Source organism: Salarias fasciatus, chromosome 6 (assembly GCF_902148845.1).
Source record: "Salarias fasciatus chromosome 6, fSalaFa1.1, whole genome shotgun sequence".
In the NCBI taxonomy this organism is placed as follows: Eukaryota; Metazoa; Chordata; class Actinopteri; order Blenniiformes; family Blenniidae; genus Salarias; species Salarias fasciatus.
The window spans coordinates 13968495-13985910 of record NC_043750.1 but is presented as its reverse complement, the minus strand read 5'-3'; the positions used below and the strand labels follow the sequence as shown (position 1 = coordinate 13985910).

The window sequence follows — 17416 nt, the reverse complement described above, 5'->3', positions numbered from 1 at the left end:
ATTTCTAATTAATCCGTCAAGGTGGGTTCTTAAAGTACGGTTCCTTTTTGTAATTGATCTGAAGTCGCCACAGTGATTTATGATTAATTCATGCTTAACTTCTCAAAAAAGTTTGTTTTAGACTGCAGTGTTTATTTTTTTCAGGCAAGTACATAATTTAAATATAAATTCGAAAATGTACACTATGCAGTTTGAAGATATAATGATAAAATGAGATTACTCCTCTCAATCATCCATTTTTGTCCAATAATGGGGGAAATTACATTGCTGCAGCAGTAAGTGGACAGTAACAAGAGTAGCCAAAGAACAATATCAATAAATATTTAAACAACAGATTTGAAAATAATTTTTCAAAGTTCATAACCATAACAATAATTTAAGTCCAGAGATTATGTTACTGATGCACAGAATAATAAATGTGTAACGTATATGGCATACAGAGAACAGTAATGCACGTTGAAAAGTCCTGTTTATGTTTTTTTATTATGATAATTCCTTTATGTGACCGGATGCTTTCCTTTTCATTTTTCAAAATAAAACGTATGCTGTCAAAAGAAGTTGCATCTAAATTGTTCCTCAATGCGAGGCACTGTGGATTTCTTTGTTTTTAATCTCCACTCACATACATGTTATTAATACAGAGTATGTGAGTGGAGAGTCGACCTTTTCTTTTTAAAATATATGCCACTGTGCGTCAACAAACACAATTTTGAAAGGACGTTTTAGGCAGATGTTTCCGTTTCCATCCAGGAAGAGGCTCTTTGAACCACTGAGTTAGTGCTGAAACTACTGCTTGCTTGTTTGATTATCCACCAACAACTGCATTACTTGGATATCACCTGGAAAAGGTCTTTATTTCTTCAGTGAACTGAGTGGAGACTAGATTTCAGTAAATCCTGATGAATTCTGGCTTTAGTTTTAAGCAGTTTGTCCTGTGTTTTTCAGCAAGATGACAGTAACGGAGCATTTCCCGAAGATCCTCAGGGTTTTTAAAGATGTCCCTGTTCCCAGCATTGGGATCCTCACAGTAGCCTTCTTGTCGTGCTTTTTATTTGGCATCCAAACGTCTCTAAACTTCAGCCCGGGCGTCTTCAGTATTGGTGGGAGTGTGTTTCTGAAGGGGCACCTTCACATCCTCTTCCTGTTTCCCTTCTACCACCGGACCTCCACCCAGCTCCTCCTCAGCCTCGCAGCTCTGGCCTTCCTCAGCAGCAGTCTGGAGAAAGGCATCGGCACCGTTCGCTTCATGTTCGTCTTCCTGCTGCTGTCCTCCACCACCGGCTTGTTCTACAGCTTCCTGGATCTCCTGCAGGAGGACACCTACAAGGCTCACGCTGAGGGCTTGGTTCCTGTCACCCTGGCCTGCGTGGCCCTGACCACCATGCACACCAAGATGACCAAAGGGTTTCTGTGTGGAGTCAGTTTCCCCACCATGGCCCTCCCGTGGGTGTTCCTCATCATCACCACGGCTCTTGTCCCTCACAGTGTGCTGCCCTGCAATGTCATATCCATCATCGTTGGTTGGGTGTACGGTAAAGGCTGGTTGTCTCTTCTGGACCTCTCCGAGGCTCGGGCTGGAGTTCTGGAGAAGATGATGCCCTTCAGGTGTTTGAGGAGCATCAGAGGGGTGGTTTTTATCCCGGCCAACATAGAGGAGAGGAGGAAGACTCTGCTTCCACAGATCAACCCCACGCCTGGATCTTACCCCGTCCAGGCTTATGCTCCAGTGTCCAGCGTTGACTCCATTCCCACCAGACCTGTGATGTATGAAGGCTGGACCAGTGCTATGTCCAGCCCCACGCCACCTCTTAACCTTCACGCACACGTCTCATCACATAGCGCTCAGCACGATCACGGACATTTTTCAGAACTGACATTTGGACACATGAACCACCACAACCATAGTCATGATCATGGTCACGGTCACAGTCATGATCATGGTCACAGTCACAGCCATAGTCATGATCACGGTCATTGCCATGGTCATGGCATTTAATGTGTTACTAGTATTGCAACTATTATGGCACACATTGTTTGAATACTGTTTTACACTGTTAATAAGCCTGCTTACTGCTTCAGGATCTGTTTTTTTTTTTTTTTTTTACTATTACATTGAAGGCATTTGTACTTTTTGTATCAGCTAATAAATGTGTAAAGATTTGTAAAAAAAAAAAATTGATATAATTGTTGTATAGTACACAATGTAAAATGCTGTTTAAAAATATTCATTATCCATAACTTTAAGCAGCCACACACAGGAAACAGTACACCAAATTGTAACATGTATTTATATATAAAAAAAAAATGCACACAATCAAAAAATAGAATTTTATTGTTAGAATCTGCAACTACTTTGCAGTATATTTGGTGCTGGTGTTTCTCATTAGAAGCGACCAGAACTGTGTTTACATTTCTTCAAACTATCCAAATTCATTTAGCATGCTCCTCTTCTGTGAAATTCAAATTGTATGACTAATCACCTCAGGTACTCGGGTTCATATTATCAGTAGCGGTGCAAGAATTAAAAACAATCTCATTGAATTACTTGAGCAATGTGTTAGAGCATTTTAGCTAGTCACCGGTTATTCTTTTGATCGAATAGCCCCCAAAACAAACAGCCCACTCTGGAGTGAAAAATTCAAGTTTCTGTTCATCATTGTTACATTTTCACCAATAAACAGCCAGAAACAGTAATTGATGATACATACAAGCTGCTCACCCTCTAAAGAAAACTATTGGGATTTAATGTCTGGCCCAAGGGCTCCTCAGCACCAGTCAGGAGAGGATCAAATAAAACAGCTTGGGTTCAGATGATGAACTTGACTTCTACCTGAGCTTCAGCTGCTCTGACATTAAAAATTTATTTATTTTCATGTAATATACCAAATACTTATTTTTCCCCACTCTTAATGGTGAACAAAAAATAATCAACACCTATAATTTGAGTTCTAGACTCCAGGTGAGAAAATAATCTTTCACATAACTTTTGGTCTAACAATTCAAAGTCAAGATATCCTAATTGTCGCCTATTTTAGAACTTTTAATTAGTATTATGAATTCAAATGAACTATTATTAAAGCAAGGACATTTTACTCTTCAATCTGATTTATTTGACTAGACAGTGATAAATTCAAACATTTCCATTTTCGGCAGTATCAGCGATGCCAAACAACAGGTCACATCTTCACTACAGAGCCAAACTCAGTCTTCCCAGGCATCTCCATAGATATTCTTCTTCACTGTAGGAAGAAAGTGTGTATTAATTTGATGGAGCAATAAGTAAGACATTTACTAAGCAAAATGATTGAAAGTAATCCCTTTTTTGCCTGTTACTGAAGAAACATTCTGTTTAAACAATATCAACAATGTCTTGGTCAAGTTTTTTTCTTTCAAACGGAGGCGCAACTTCAGTGGGCGGGGCTTGGAGGAGGGGAGGAGAGAACAATATGCGATGCAATGTTACTAAATGCACCTTGAAGGACAGTGACTAAACACTTTTGTTACCGTAAATCTACAAGTGCTACCACAATCAGCAGCTCACCTGCTTTCTTGGGTCTCTCTGGCTCCTTCTCTGCTGGTGCTCGGAGCATCGTGTCGGCCTTCTGACTGAGGGTCACCTCGTAGTTCTCCCGGTTTTTCAGCCTCAGGTCCTCATAGAGGATGGGCTTTCTCCTGGGCTCCTCCTCCTCCGTGTAGGATTGGACTGGAGGCGACAGCGGAAAAACAATAAGTCATATCCATGAGACAGTCATAGTGGAGCGTTTGGGCACAGTAGCTCGTCTCCTCAGTCAGCACTGATCCTGTTTGACCAACACGAAGGACAGGTAATTCAAAGACAAAAAAAAGTGCTTTTCATGCATGAGAAAATATTTTTTTTACAAGCATAGCAACATTAAAAAAAAAAAAGCATAAATATTCATTAATTATCATCATTTGACCAACAGTGAATACAAACTGTAAAAATAGAATGCATAGCTTGTTCCTTTAATCTCTCATGTGCTCCCAATGACTTCAGAAACTTCCTCTTCGCCTTGCGGTTCACCATCTGAATGTCTTATGACTTGCTTGCTGTGATCCTGCTATTGAGTTGTTGCCAACAGGTTGCTGTGAGGTACCTGGAGCACTGAAGTCGTCTCCCTTGCCCAGCTGCATAGGTGACTCCTGACTGGGGCTATATCCATAATCTCTGGAGTGGCTGGACATGGGGCTTGGCGTTTCTGCAGGTTGAAACATGCTGTCAAAGGACTGGACATCTGGGTCGTTCAGCTCTGACTGAGGGCCTCTGGAACTGAGAAAGAACAATTAGATGTCATTAACGAATGAATGAGAACATGCCCCTTAACAAAAAATTTACAGGAAAAAAATGATAAACGTTTATTTTGAGGATGAGGATTACTCACTAATGTGCAGGAGGTCCTGTCCTCTGTCGTAGGACCTCGCCCAGCGGAGAGTTCTCCAGCCTCTTGAACTTCTCCTGACATGTCTTCATATACGACAGTTTGCCAGCCAGGTAGCCACAGAAACCAGCAACTGTTGGGTCAAGATGGTAATAAGGGGATAAGATAAAGATTTGGGTTCTCTTGCCCACCAGGAAGGAGACCATAAGGTGGGCTGATATTCACCTGGCTGCATACACAATGCCACTAAATTCAATAAATGACTATACATACTGAACTAAAAATATTCCTCAGAGGATTACAATGATAGAAATGCTTTACATGAACTTACAGGCCACTTTGGGTAGAGATCCAAACCTCGGAGAGGCAGACAGAGTTCCTACGGATTAAAAGAAAGTTGGGTTAGTTTGAAGGTCAATATCAGAGTTATTAATACTTCATTGGTTCCTCCAACCCTGACCCACAGGAGCCATGTTTCAAGGGGTGGGAGAGCACTCTGTTTACAATTACCTCTGGCAACTAGTGCTTGAGTGACGGCCATGCTGACCACTGAGAAGGGCACCGCTGTGGATAAACAGAACAGAGATGCAAGAGTGAATTCACCTGAGGCTCGCCTGGAGGTGTTGAGAGTTCAGAACAGAAACTCACATCTGTAAAAAAAGCTCTCCTGGTTGCACTCTTTGAAGACCCTCTTCTCCTCCTCTGTGGGGATGTATCCCACGCTGAGAGGCTCCTAAAGATCAACACACCTCGCCATTAAACTAACGGGATTAGACCAGCGGGAGGCAACGCAAGTTTCTAAACGAGGCAGCCTGCACTCCGTCCAAAGTTAAAGCCATGCTAACGAGCTCAGCTAACGAGCTAGCCTGCGGGATAACGCGCGTTTCTCTGCGTGTTTACCTGAGCTGCTGTGGACTGCTGGTTCTCCGAGAAGCCTGTGCCTGGGGACGACATTTTCTCAGCAATGCCAGGTCTCACCGACACCTCAAAGCATGTATAATAATGGAGTCTGTGTCACTAGGTGGACCAACAAACAGGGCGATCGGTACAATGTCATCGCTCCTGTAACGACTGGCATGACCCGGAAGTTAAAGCGGCTGGAGAGGTGGCCAAAAATATATATTAAAAAACTAATTGAACAGCAAAGGCCTCAAAATGTCAGAGAAAGAAAATTCTATTCATATTTTCTTATTTATTTATTTATTTTTTTTTTAGAAAATAACCTCAAAATATATTAAAGTGTCATTTTATTATTTCAAAAATTATAGTTGTAAAGCTGTAAAATAGTCCAGTGGCTCCCTCTAGTGGTCAAAACCTGCATCGTTCACCTGGAGTGCAATATCAGTTCTAGTTGTGATCAAGAAGACCCCCTTACACCGAGACCGAGTCAAGGCCAAGACCGGAGCATCACAAGATCAAGACTTTAAGACTTTCTAGAAGAAATTAAAACGGGAGGACACACATGAGCATCCGGGAAACATCACCAGAAACTTTATTTCTACATTATGATGTGGCATCATGCAACAGCTCTGCCATAACTTCAGTCTTTATAAGGGAATTGTTGAGGTTGAGATTGCCCTGGCAAGGAATAATATATGGCACTATTCAGACAAAAGGCTTCCCAAGGAAATAAAGGAACAAAAATTAAAACACATTAAAAACAGTGAACAAGATTATGAAATGCATTTAAACAAAGCATTTGAGAAAAAACAAACAAAGTAAAATAAAATATAAATAAGTAAATCTGAGATGAATTTGGTCAAAGACCACCAAAACCTTAAGCTCAGGTGCAATGTGTTCTATCCTCCTTGAGTTAATGAGGACTGAAGCGTTCTGGATGAGCTGCATGTGTCGAACAAATTTTAAAATGTTTACCTATTAAACTGACAGCTGTTTGCAATGATCTGAAGTTGTAGACTGTCATTAGAACAATTTCACACATCCGAATGAAAAATGAATAAATAGCATTATTTTTAAACAGAACACGTGTCATTGCAGTGTCCCCCTGGGGGAGTCATTTGTTTTTTGTTCCCATGACAGACCAACAAAAACACACCCTCTTCATGTAGTAGCAGTACTTGGTGTCAAGGTGTCGCTGTCGTCCTTGCAAAAGCAGTTGACATCGAAGACTGATTGCTGCAACAGTGGTCTGGCATGCATCAAAGTACATTTGAATAACTGTATTTCTATTTATATCAACCGAGTATGGATATGTGTGTAAATATTTTAGGCATTTTGAAGTACTGAAAGAAAGCTGAGGCTGATTAAATTATAGGCTTAGGCCAATTAAATTATAAATAATTGCTAATATATACTGAGAAATAAAACACCTAAATAGTAAGTGAAACACTTTTCTGCAATGCTGGTTTTGCTCATTTTTGTCCTGTTATGATAGCAGAGCTGATGTGATCTGCGTAGGCGTGTATGGTTAATTGAGTCCTCTGCAGGTTAAAGGTCAGTGAAAAGTGACAGAGACAGCATGTGGGTGAATCACAGCTGAACCTGGGTGTAGTTGCTTCCATCCAGCACACTTTAGATCATGTGGTGGCCTGGGTGCAGCTCTGAGCACAGGAGAGAAACACAGCAGTGTATTATTGTGGACAACGTGCCTCAAGTGTAATGTTTGTTGATGATATCCCCACAAATGAGTACAATTTCCAATTTGTTGAATTTAAAGAATTATGGGTAACACTTTGCTTTAAGCACCCGGTATAACACATTATAAGTAGTTATAAACACTCCTACACAATCACAATGCTTTATAACTCACCATACAGCACTATACAGCATAGGATTAGGGTTAGGGTTAGGGTTAGGTCCTGGCATTTTGATCATCTATGAATGTTTATAACTATAGCTACCCGTGTTATAATGGCATTATAATGCTTTATAAATGTACTTATAATGTGTTATACAGAGGGGCTTCAAATAAAGTGTTACCAAATTATGTTCAGAGATCTATTTTTTTAATACAATATCAACTTATTGGATATAATTCTAAAACTGAGCATCCAGTAGTATGGGAACAAAACACACAATCCTCCCATTAATGCTTATGCTGCATGGCACCAGATCAGTGAAAACTACTCTCTCTCTCTCTCTCTCTCTCTCTCTCTCTCTCTCTCTCTCTCTCTCTCTCTCTCTCTCTCTCTCTCTCTCTCTCTCTCTCTCTCTCTCTCTCTCTCTCTCTCTCTGCTGAGAAGGAGAGAGAGAGGTTGGCAGAGTGGATGCTGGATACACCCAGTCCTCACCTAACAGCATCGGATCACAGCTTCCATGGAAATTTACTGCATGCGTGTGGCTCAGGCTGATGTTCCTGTCAGCAGCCTCACAGACCGCAACTCACATCATTGATATTGTCAAGTATTGACAAATGGCTAGATGTATTAGGAAGTTCAATAGATGGTCTCTCTCACACACACACACACACACACACACACACACACACACACACAAGAAGTCCAAAAATAGATCAGAGTCACAATCACATTCTCGAGCTGGATCTGAATGACTGTGTCCACATCCTGCACACCCACCACCATCATGTGGTCTGGATACACTTTGGTCAACAACCTGCCTCCTGTGGTTAATCTCAGGGTCCACAAGCTGGAGCAACATCTCTCTGAAGACAGTCCATGGAAGACCTGAATATCTTTTTTTTTTTTGACAGGCACAGGGTAGTCAGGGTTCTCTCTACTGGAGGTCATACTTTACAGAGATGGACATGTTATCAGTTAGGAAAGAACTAACTACCGGGCCTTTAATGTGTCATTGGTTGGAAACCTTCAGACGAGAAATAAAGTTTATGTAAAGGCTCCGGTGAAAGGTAGACACGGCTCCAGAATTATCAGATACAGCTGGGTTGCGACACAACTGGTCGAGCGATTGAAGCTTTGTCAGGTAGTCAAAGTTTCAAAGGCGTGTTCAGCTTATCTGTGACACAGAAGTGTTCCCGATGATGTAAAAGCTGCACATCACAAACTCTGTGCTGACCTCCACGGATCCCCTCTCACCTTTCTCCTGTTATCTGCATGAAGGCAGCGTTACTAAAGTGGAAGCTCAGGCGCGCTCAGCACACAGAGGATGGACTCTCTACGACCGCCACAGGTAAGGACCAACATCCCCTCTGTCAGATTCAGTAGTTTGAACTTGAGCGTAGGTTTTATATTTTTAATGAACGCTTTATGATTTCTTCTCAGAGGTGACAGTTTGAAGGATCTATATGTGAGGAATCCTGCGTATGTGCATGTGTGAGTGAGTGTGCAGATGTATGTGTGTGAGACACTCAAACCTCAAGTGTCACACCAGGTGTACTATTACTGAGATTTTATTTTATTGCACGATAACAGAAAATTGTTGCTGAGTGTTACAGATGAGACCTGATGATACTCGGCAGACTAAGAATGAATTAAAATGTCATTACATACATACAGTTAAAGTTTTATACTGCTTTGGGAAGTGATTATAATAAACAGGGCTTTGATTAACCACGCAATGAAAGGCTGTCGCTCTGGAACTGATAGTGCTCGCAGGTTTACTCCAGGTTTCACAAGAATGTGAGATAATATATGAGATCATAAAAATACTGAGAGGTCAAGATGACTGTAACTCAACTTTCCAAGTAACGGACTTTTATTAATGTAGTTGTACGTCTCCCTCTGTGTCATGCTGCTGTTTGAATGGAATGTGTTCTGCAGCTCCACCATGTGACAGTGAGATCAATACAATGCCAAGTGAGAGAGCGTGTGTCTGCGTGTGCATGGCGTTATGTGAGATACAGTATCTCTGAACCTGCTGCCCGCTCGTCAGACTGGTTTCTTTCTGTTGGTACAGTTTGTAGATATGCAGTCAGCCCATTGGTCACCAGTGATTAAACACAACCAGAAATATAAAATGAATTCGAAAAGTGTGCTGCATATTTATTAGGTATCATTGTATCTTAAAATACAGTACATATGTTTTATTTCTTGTATTTTCAGGCAATGGATTCCAAAAACAAAGAAGAAAATGATAAAAAACACAAAACAGAGAAGAACAAAGGTATTTTAACACTGCGGAATTGATCTGTTAAATGGTGAAAGTCGAGCTGTACTAACTGATTGCTGTCGTTGTCAGAGGTGAAAGCGAGCCCGGCACATTCCACTATGGCTCTGATTCAGGATGAACTTGATAAAACGGACGCCTGGGAACTGCCGGAGCTCCAGGACACCGGAGTCCCCTGGTCAGGTGAATATCACCGATGTCCCTGAGCATCATCAGTGTGAGAGGTGTGTCAGTTCTGAGTACACATTCCTACATCCCACCTGTCTGACGTAGGTTCGTAGCTGCTCATTAGTGCTGTGCTGTCTTATTCAGAGTTAGTATTTCATGATCAACACGTGAGGTTCTCCTTTCAAGCCATGCTGTTAAAACGGAGGCAGTACGTAGTTTAACATTGTCTGAAAATACACACGGCTAAAATAGACGTTATGTGGATGAGAACAGATGTCGATGGGGTTTTTCCCGATATATAGGCAACACATGCAACAGGCACAAATGTACATTTATGCCGTCTGACCCGCCTTCGTCTTAACTGTGCATGTACTGACAGAACAGTTTCCTACGGATTAAGTACGACTTAGAAAAGACAGTAGTGTGTGTATTACTTTTTATTTTCATTAGTTATTTTCATAACAAATTATGTTCTCAATCACTTATGGACGTTTTCCAGAGTCTGAGCAACTATGCCTCTTTTTATGCACTGATGTCTTTAAAGCCTGTAAATCTTGAGCGTTTCATCTCAAACTGAGTCTTGTCTCTTCCCCCTTTTGCTCGATCACCCTTTGAACCTGCAGAGATTCCTCCAGATTTTCTGAACGGGTTGATGCAAACATGCACTGTTTGGTGGTTGGATCTTTAATGTCATCCATGTGGAATTCATTTCTTACGTTGTTTTATTTTTTGGGTTTTCTTTATTTCTTTTGTTCATTCTTAACATTTCAGTAACTCATGTTTGATCCTGTGAGTTTGTGTGGTCTGTTTCAGCTCTGGACACCAGTGGGAAGGTGAAGAGAGTGCTGGTGTCAGCGGCGAAGCTGCTGCTGTTGCTGGGGTTTCTCTACATGTTCATCTGTTCCCTGGACATCCTCAGCTCAGCGTTCCAGTTGGTTGGAGGTGAGGGGCCTTGAAACCTGCATGCTGGTGAAACGTGAAGACACAGAGTTGAATGTTTGAATTTCCATCACAGCCATTTTTTTCTGTGCAAGTCATGATAGTGAAGTCTTAAGTGGCTACATCTCTTATTTCAGATGTCACTGTCATGACTGTAGAAGAAAGGCAACATGAAAAGGTTGTATCTTCTACCCTGCACAGGTAAAACAGCAGGGGACATCTTCCAGGACAACACGGTTCTGTCAAACCCTCTGGCTGGTCTGGTTATCGGCGTTCTGGTCACTCTGCTGGTGCAGAGCTCGTCCACTTCCTCCTCCATTGTGGTCAGCATGGTGTCCTCTGGGAGTGAGTTTCTGCCGCCACGCGATCATAACAAGAGACTTCATGATGATGATGAAATGAAGAGGAAAAGCTGAGCGAAACGTGTGTTTCCACAGTTTTGACGGTGCAGGTGGCTGTGCCGATCATCATGGGCACCAATATCGGCACCTCCGTCACCAACACGCTGGTTGCCATGACGCAGGCCGGTGAGCGCAACACCTTCCGCAGGTAATCACTCTGGATGTCCTTTCTCTGTTGGGCATACAATCTTCAAGGACAAATAAAATGCTTTGCATTCATTTTCAAATGAAAAGAATGTGCAGGTCAGAAGTGAATAAATCTTGACAATTTGCAACAGTAGCTACAGAAGTGTAGTTTTAAAGGATCTTTATGGCCCTAGCAGCCACATAAAATGTGCATTGGTCTGTAATAAAAAGGTGGACACAGGTAACTTGTAACATAGTAAAAGAATTATCTAATGCATTACTACATTTGCTGCATAAATTCTGACATGAAGAGGAGAAAAACACCAAATGAAGTCAACATATATCTGAGGAAATAATCTGGAGCTACATCCACAGTTTTCTGATTTTTAATCTTTATCTGCAATGTTTCTAATATTTTGAATCAATCTTTATTTAAGAACTATGACGATTTATATTTTCATTGGTAAATTACATCCTCCACCTTTAAGTGAAATCAAAATGTTTCAACTGGGATTATTACTCAGTTACACGTTAAGCTTAGGATGTGTGGCGATGCTATACTCTGGTTTTCTGCCACAGTCTGAAAGCATGGGCTGAAAGTTAATTGGCAACTCTAAAACGCCTCTCAGTGTGAATGTAGGTGTGCGTTGTTTTTGTCTTGTGATACTGGTGACCTGCCAAGTGTGCACCTATAATCAGATTAGCTCCTGCATTAGAGCACGCAGTATAGAAGATAGATGAAGAGGCGGATAATTCGTCTCTTTCTGAAGAACTGTGATATGATTTTCCTCTATTTTATTTTCATTGCACTTATTTTCCTCCCCCAACAATCCTCCCAGGGCTTTTGCCGGAGCCACGGTGCACGACTTCTTCAACTGGCTGTCCGTGCTGGTGCTGCTGCCTCTGGAGGTTGCCACTGGTTATTTGTATATTGTCACCAAGCTCATCATCGACTCCTTCCAAATCGAGAGTGGGGAGGCCCCCGACCTGTTAAATGTGATCACTGACGTCCTCACTGAGTCAATCATACAGGTAAAAGAAACTGTGATAATCACTTTTACCAAATTTTTGTGATAGTTGAATCTGAAGAAATACAAATTTACTAATTTGGTACCGAGTTGCGTTTATTTTAACAATATAACAACGTCTACTTGACAAGTTGAGCAATTGAAAATGATATGTAATTCTAAAGCAACAGAACTGATAGTCTGGTCGACAGCAGGGGTTTTGTTTGAGGGCAATAAATAATTTCCACAGTAGCAGCACAAACGTGACACATGAAGTCAGCAAGAAGCAGGAGATATTCTCTGTAAAATGACATCCACAATCATTAGAATGAAGTTTTCCTGCCCGCAGGTTTATCACGGAGATAAGATTATATAAGGTTGTTATCTATGCCATGTTTGTACATTTCTATATGGTTTTCCTCCCTCCGTCTGACTCAGCTGGACAAGTCCGTCATCAGTGGGATTGCCACCGGAGACCCGGAGGCCAGGAACAAGAGTCTCATTAAGAAGTGGTGCAAAACTTTCACAAACACAGTAAGGCCGAAACACATTACCTGCACATCAGAGACAATAAAAAAAGTAACATATAACAAGTTTCATAATGTTTATTGTGAAATAAAATACATCTGTTTTTCAGACATTAATGAATGTTACTGTTCCTGGACCGGAGAACTGCACCTCTCCCTCCTTCTGCTGGGACGATGGCAACTACACCTACACTCTGAAGAACATTTCTGAGACAATCAACATTGAGAAATGTAGGACCAGTACTCGCAGATTCTTTTTTTAATATATATTTTCCTAACATGCAATCTGAAATAAAAGAATCTAATGAGAGGTTTTACCTAAATGCTTTCACTGTGAATCAATGAAATCTTTAACTTTGAAGTAAGACATTAAACTTTTAAACTAAATAATTTCAATGATTATGATGTTGCTGCTGCAACACAGAATCGTTGGATTTTGTTATATTCTAGAAAAAAATACTAAATTTGTACAGTAGAAGTATAAAAGTGATACATGAAGTAAGCATGACAGTCTGTGAAGGATGATATGCTGACCGTGTGTGTGTCTTCAGGTAATCACCTCTTTGTTGACGTGGATCTCCCCGACCTGGCCATTGGCCTGATCTTGCTGGCTCTGTCTCTTCTGGTGCTTTGCTCCTGCCTCATTCTCATCGTCAAGCTCCTAAACTCCATGCTGAAGGGTCAGGTGGCTGCAGTCATCAAAAAGATCTTGAACACTGGTGAGCAGCTCTGAGAAGTGTTCATTCAAGCAACTGATTTTTGATCTCTGTCGAGACGGATACATGTTTAAATCTGCGCGCGTGTGTGTGTCCCGTGTGTGTGCAGACTTCCCATTTCCATTCGGCTGGGTCACCGGGTACATCGCCATCTTAGTTGGAGCCGGAATGACGTTCATTGTGCAGAGCAGTTCAGTCTTCACCTCTGCTATCACTCCACTTGTTGGTGAGCTCATTTTTCCATCCTCTGATTGAATTAATTGTGTTTTTGTGTTTTTTATGCTATGAGAGCACAGTTTGCTCTTACAGTTTTATAGTCAAGCGACACACAAATGTATGGAAACGTGCTTAGTAGATATTTCTTTTTTTGTTGTGATGATGCTTCATTGGCAGTTGATCTTAGACCAATGGAAACGGGTGATTTCAGTTCTATTTAGCGCCACATGTGTAACGAACATGGATGAGTAGCAAAACTATATAGGTTGCACCCATGGTACAAATGTTGAACACCTTTTCTCTGCTGGTTGATCAAATGATCAAAGTCCGAGGATGCAAAACATTTTGGCAATGTAAGAATTCATTAATTCAGTAAAAGTCTCAGTGACATGAGTGCAGAGCCATTCACAGCCACAACAGCCTGGCACCTCTATGGTTGCCAACCACTGCTTTATGAGTTCAACCACCATTTGCAGCCAGTCAGCCATCGTGGCTGAGTTGGTTGCTTGGTATGAACAGTACATCCAAACATGCCACAGGTTTCAATGCGGTTCAACTCAACAGTAACAGCTTAGAAAAGCTGTTTGGTGGAGGATTATCAAACGTTTGATAGGCACCAACTGCACACTCAAGTCTGCTACTCATCCCACAAATACATACTGCTTATAAATGTTGCACCATCTAAAAGGGATATAAACTGATTTTCAAATGATAGGATATTTTAATACCAAGAATCATTGTTTTAACAAAGAATTGCTCAACCAAACACAAGCTTCCTTATTTTATGTTGAGTTTATCTGATTTCCAATACCCGAGAAGAGAATGAAATAGAATTGTTCCAGTAGTTTTCAAATCAGAGTGTCGCTGTTTATTATAGTCCATCAGAAAATGGGATTTCTGTGGCTGTTAAACCAGTATCCCTTCTTCAATTGTCCTTCTGTAGCAGAAATAGAAGGATTTAACAAGTGTGTGTTGCAGGAAACCTCATGTATTCCTAAAAATCTGCATTTCAGACCACTGATTCTTCTGTTTTAATAGGTATTGGTGTCATCAGCATAGAGAGAGCATATCCACTCTCTCTGGGTTCAAATATAGGAACCACCACTACAGCCATCCTGGCAGCCATGGCCAGTCCTGGAGACACACTGGCCAACGCTCTACAGGTCAGTTCATCCCGCTAAAGAAAGTCTCACTGACATATTATCTCTGATTTTGGTGTTTGAAAATTTCCCCATGCCAGTAGCAACTGAAAAGATGGAATCTGTTTGCTTACTTTTACTTGTGTTCTGCTATTTCTTCAATGTCCCATCATTATCTACATCAAACTTGTCATTATTGGCTGAAAAAGCATAAACAATCACTAAAAGGTGTTAACTATCTGTCTAGATCGCCCTTGTGCACTTCTTGTTCAACATCTCGGGCATCATCCTGTGGTATCCGATCCCGTTCACCCGCATCCCCATCCGACTGGCCAAAGCTCTGGGCAACACCACCGCCAAGTACCGCTGGTTCGCAGCTGTCTACATCATCTGCTGCTTCTTCGTCTTGCCGCTCTTCGTCTTCAGCCTGTCACTGGCCGGCTGGCAGGTGCTCGTGGGCGTGGGCGTCCCTCTGCTCGTCATGCTGATCGTCATCATCGTGATCAACGTGCTGCAGAAGCGGAAGCCCAGTTGTCTGCCCTCAGCGCTGCGGTCCTGGGACTTCCTCCCCCTCTGGGCCCACTCGCTGGCTCCCTGGGACAAAGTGGTTGGAGTGATCACGGCTAAATGCTGCTGCTGCTGCAAATGCTGCCAGATTGCCTCTCCTGACCAAGACGATAAATTACAAGAGTCTGTGGAAGAGAACCAGAACGGACATCCAGCAGCGTATGACAACCCTGCAATGAGTGCAGAGAAAGAAGTAGAAGATGAGATAAAAATAGAGCTGAACATTATAAACATGACCCGCCTTTGAGATTTTATAGTTGGGACTGTAAATGAGTGGCTATACGTTAGCGCGGTGCATGGAAACATTGGTCAAGGCATAGGAACAAAACCTTCCCCCAAAATATTTATATTCTTCACATTTTGTGCAATATGGGCAATGTGTAAGGCCTCTGTTTTTTTTTTCTCCAACTTTACGCGAGGTAAATAAATAATCGAGTTGTTGATGACTTTTTAACGTCCTCAGGCCATTTCGCAGCCGCAGCAGCTGGAGTTTGCCTTCAAGCTTATACATAACTAACATTAGTGAATTAGCAAATGTTATCATGTCATCAACAACTGATAGTATGCCATTAGGATGATAAGCAAGCGGTCGGCGTGGGTTAGCTGTGGTGTGAAGTCTCCCTCCACATGTACATAGGGGTGGAGCTTTGTCACTAAAGGACAGATGATGTTGGGATGATTCGCTGTTGGAATTTCTTGTTTTTCTGAAAGGCACGGAGCCTTGTTAAAAAATACTTTCAAATCAGGACTCTCTCCCTTAAATATTTGTGTTATTAAATGTTTTTATTTTCTTTTTAACTTCATATTGTACAATGCAAATATGTTTTTCTGTCAAACGGTTTGGGGGTTTATTCATTCATAGGGCCTGCAACAATTAGAAGTGCGTGCACAGGTAATATATAATAATATTTGTCAAAATAATGGTGACATATTAATAGTTTTAACAGTATTTATTTTTCCCAAGGAGTTAAACTCCGGTGTGTGCATGTAATCATTATAAGATTTGCACAAAACCTCCATGGTAGAGTGTATGTATGATTTTTTTTTCCCCACCACCATTTTACAGGGGAAAAGAAACATTTTCTGTGTATTAAAACACATTGAGAGCTTCAAAACATCGTTTTAAGGTGTAATATGATTTTGTAATTAAAAAGTTAATTGTATTCAAGGAATATGTTGTCCAAAATAGATGAATGAACATCTAGTCAAATACTTTTTTTTTATTCAACAATCAAATATTAATTGTGACCTGTACATTGTGTTTCACAATACTTGTGTCAATAAAGAAAAGATTTGAATTGTGCTTGTCTTCTAAGGTGCCCTTTAAAACAACTCCCATCACAGTCATCATTAGGAGTTCCTCTCTGACCTTCTGTGTTCTGTGTATTTATTACTCATTTAATCAGTGTTATCTTTAGCTTTTCAGAGTGAAACAAGGCATGAGTGAACGATTATCGTATAAGAGTTCAAAGTTTTTAAAGTAATAAACATGCTCTATACATGCAAGAATGACATTTTATCAGCTCATTAACGTTATCAAGCTGATACAATACAAGTTCTTTAGGGTCAATAGGTCTTCTGGCCTCAGGTGTTTTCTGAGTCTCCAATTCTGGTTCCTTAAGTACCAGAATAGCAGCGGCAAGCGCCAAGGAAACCTCCACTGTGACACTGACTGGCTGCTGCCCTGTCACATGTCAGCGGGCCATGTGCAGCGGGCAGGAGATGGATTATCAATATGTCAATACCGTGGGTACACAACTGTGTCACAGCGCACAATGCCACAACCACGAGACACTTTCCACATGGTCAGCTGACATGATACAGGAAATGTGTCTCGCACACGCACGCACGCACACACACACACACACACACACACACACACACACACACACACACACACACACACACACACACACACACACACACACACACACACACACACACAACTAATTTCCGGACCCACCATGTTCTAATTTTGTCCCCACAACTGTATTTATCTTACAAGGTATAATATCAGGGATAGGGAGTTACAGTATATTTTCCTGAGGGTCAGCTGAGAAACTAGGACCTCTATGAACTTTAAGCGTAACTTAATTCTTATCACTATTTCTATATATATATATTTTTTTTTTATTAACAAGCAATATGTTACATGATTTTACGTAATAAT

At 41.3% G+C, this 17416-nt stretch overlaps 3 protein-coding genes across 3 annotated transcripts; 2 read left to right on the top strand and 1 right to left on the bottom strand.

The window, feature by feature from the left end:
• Positions 1 to 748: 748 nt before the first annotated feature.
• LOC115391005 (rhomboid domain-containing protein 2-like) lies at positions 749 to 3111 on the top strand. The gene is made up of 2 exons (XM_030095088.1): positions 749 to 848; positions 946 to 3111. Exon 2 carries the CDS (start codon positions 950 to 952, stop codon positions 1994 to 1996), a length of 1047 nt encoding a protein of 348 aa, XP_029950948.1. The 5' UTR covers positions 749 to 848; positions 946 to 949; the 3' UTR covers positions 1997 to 3111.
• Positions 2836 to 5475, bottom strand: LOC115391006 (OCIA domain-containing protein 1). Its single transcript, XM_030095089.1, has 8 exons — positions 5298 to 5475; positions 5046 to 5130; positions 4908 to 4961; positions 4729 to 4776; positions 4401 to 4530; positions 4116 to 4288; positions 3542 to 3703; positions 2836 to 3239 (listed from the first exon to the last, which is right to left on the bottom strand). The coding sequence occupies exons 1-8, from the start codon at positions 5349 to 5351 to the stop codon at positions 3202 to 3204; spliced, it is 744 nt and encodes a 247-aa protein (XP_029950949.1). The 5' UTR covers positions 5352 to 5475; the 3' UTR covers positions 2836 to 3201.
• Positions 5476 to 8480: 3005 nt separating this feature from the next.
• On the top strand, positions 8481 to 15493 carry slc34a2a (solute carrier family 34 member 2a). The gene is made up of 13 exons (XM_030094047.1): positions 8481 to 8504; positions 9377 to 9437; positions 9513 to 9623; positions 10422 to 10550; positions 10749 to 10892; positions 10985 to 11096; positions 11914 to 12106; positions 12520 to 12615; positions 12719 to 12839; positions 13160 to 13327; positions 13434 to 13550; positions 14579 to 14703; positions 14927 to 15493. Exons 1-13 carry the CDS (start codon positions 8481 to 8483, stop codon positions 15491 to 15493), a joined length of 1968 nt encoding a protein of 655 aa, XP_029949907.1.
• The last annotated feature ends 1923 nt before the right edge of the window (positions 15494 to 17416 follow it).

What these genes read in the sequence shown, in the direction of transcription:
- LOC115391005 (XM_030095088.1), top strand. Translation starts at nt 950, where the DNA reads ATGACAGTAACGGAGCATTTCCCGAAGATCCTCAGGGTTTTTAAAGAT.
- slc34a2a (XM_030094047.1), top strand. Translation starts at nt 8,481, where the DNA reads ATGGACTCTCTACGACCGCCACAG. An exon ending in CAAAACAGAGAAGAACAAAG is followed by an intron (nt 9,438 to 9,512) that starts GTATTTTAACAC and finishes TGTCGTTGTCAG; the next exon opens with AGGTGAAAGCGAGCCCGGCA. An exon ending in CACTGGCCAACGCTCTACAG is followed by an intron (nt 14,704 to 14,926) that starts GTCAGTTCATCC and finishes CTATCTGTCTAG; the next exon opens with ATCGCCCTTGTGCACTTCTT.
- LOC115391006 (XM_030095089.1), bottom strand. Translation starts at nt 5,351, where the DNA reads ATGTCGTCCCCAGGCACAGGCTTCTCGGAGAACCAGCAGTCCACAGCA. An exon ending in GGAGAGCTTTTTTTACAGAT is followed by an intron (nt 4,962 to 5,045) that starts GTGAGTTTCTGT and finishes GTTTATCCACAG; the next exon opens with CGGTGCCCTTCTCAGTGGTC. An exon ending in AGACGACTTCAGTGCTCCAG is followed by an intron (nt 3,704 to 4,115) that starts GTACCTCACAGC and finishes TGTCGCCTCCAG; the next exon opens with TCCAATCCTACACGGAGGAG.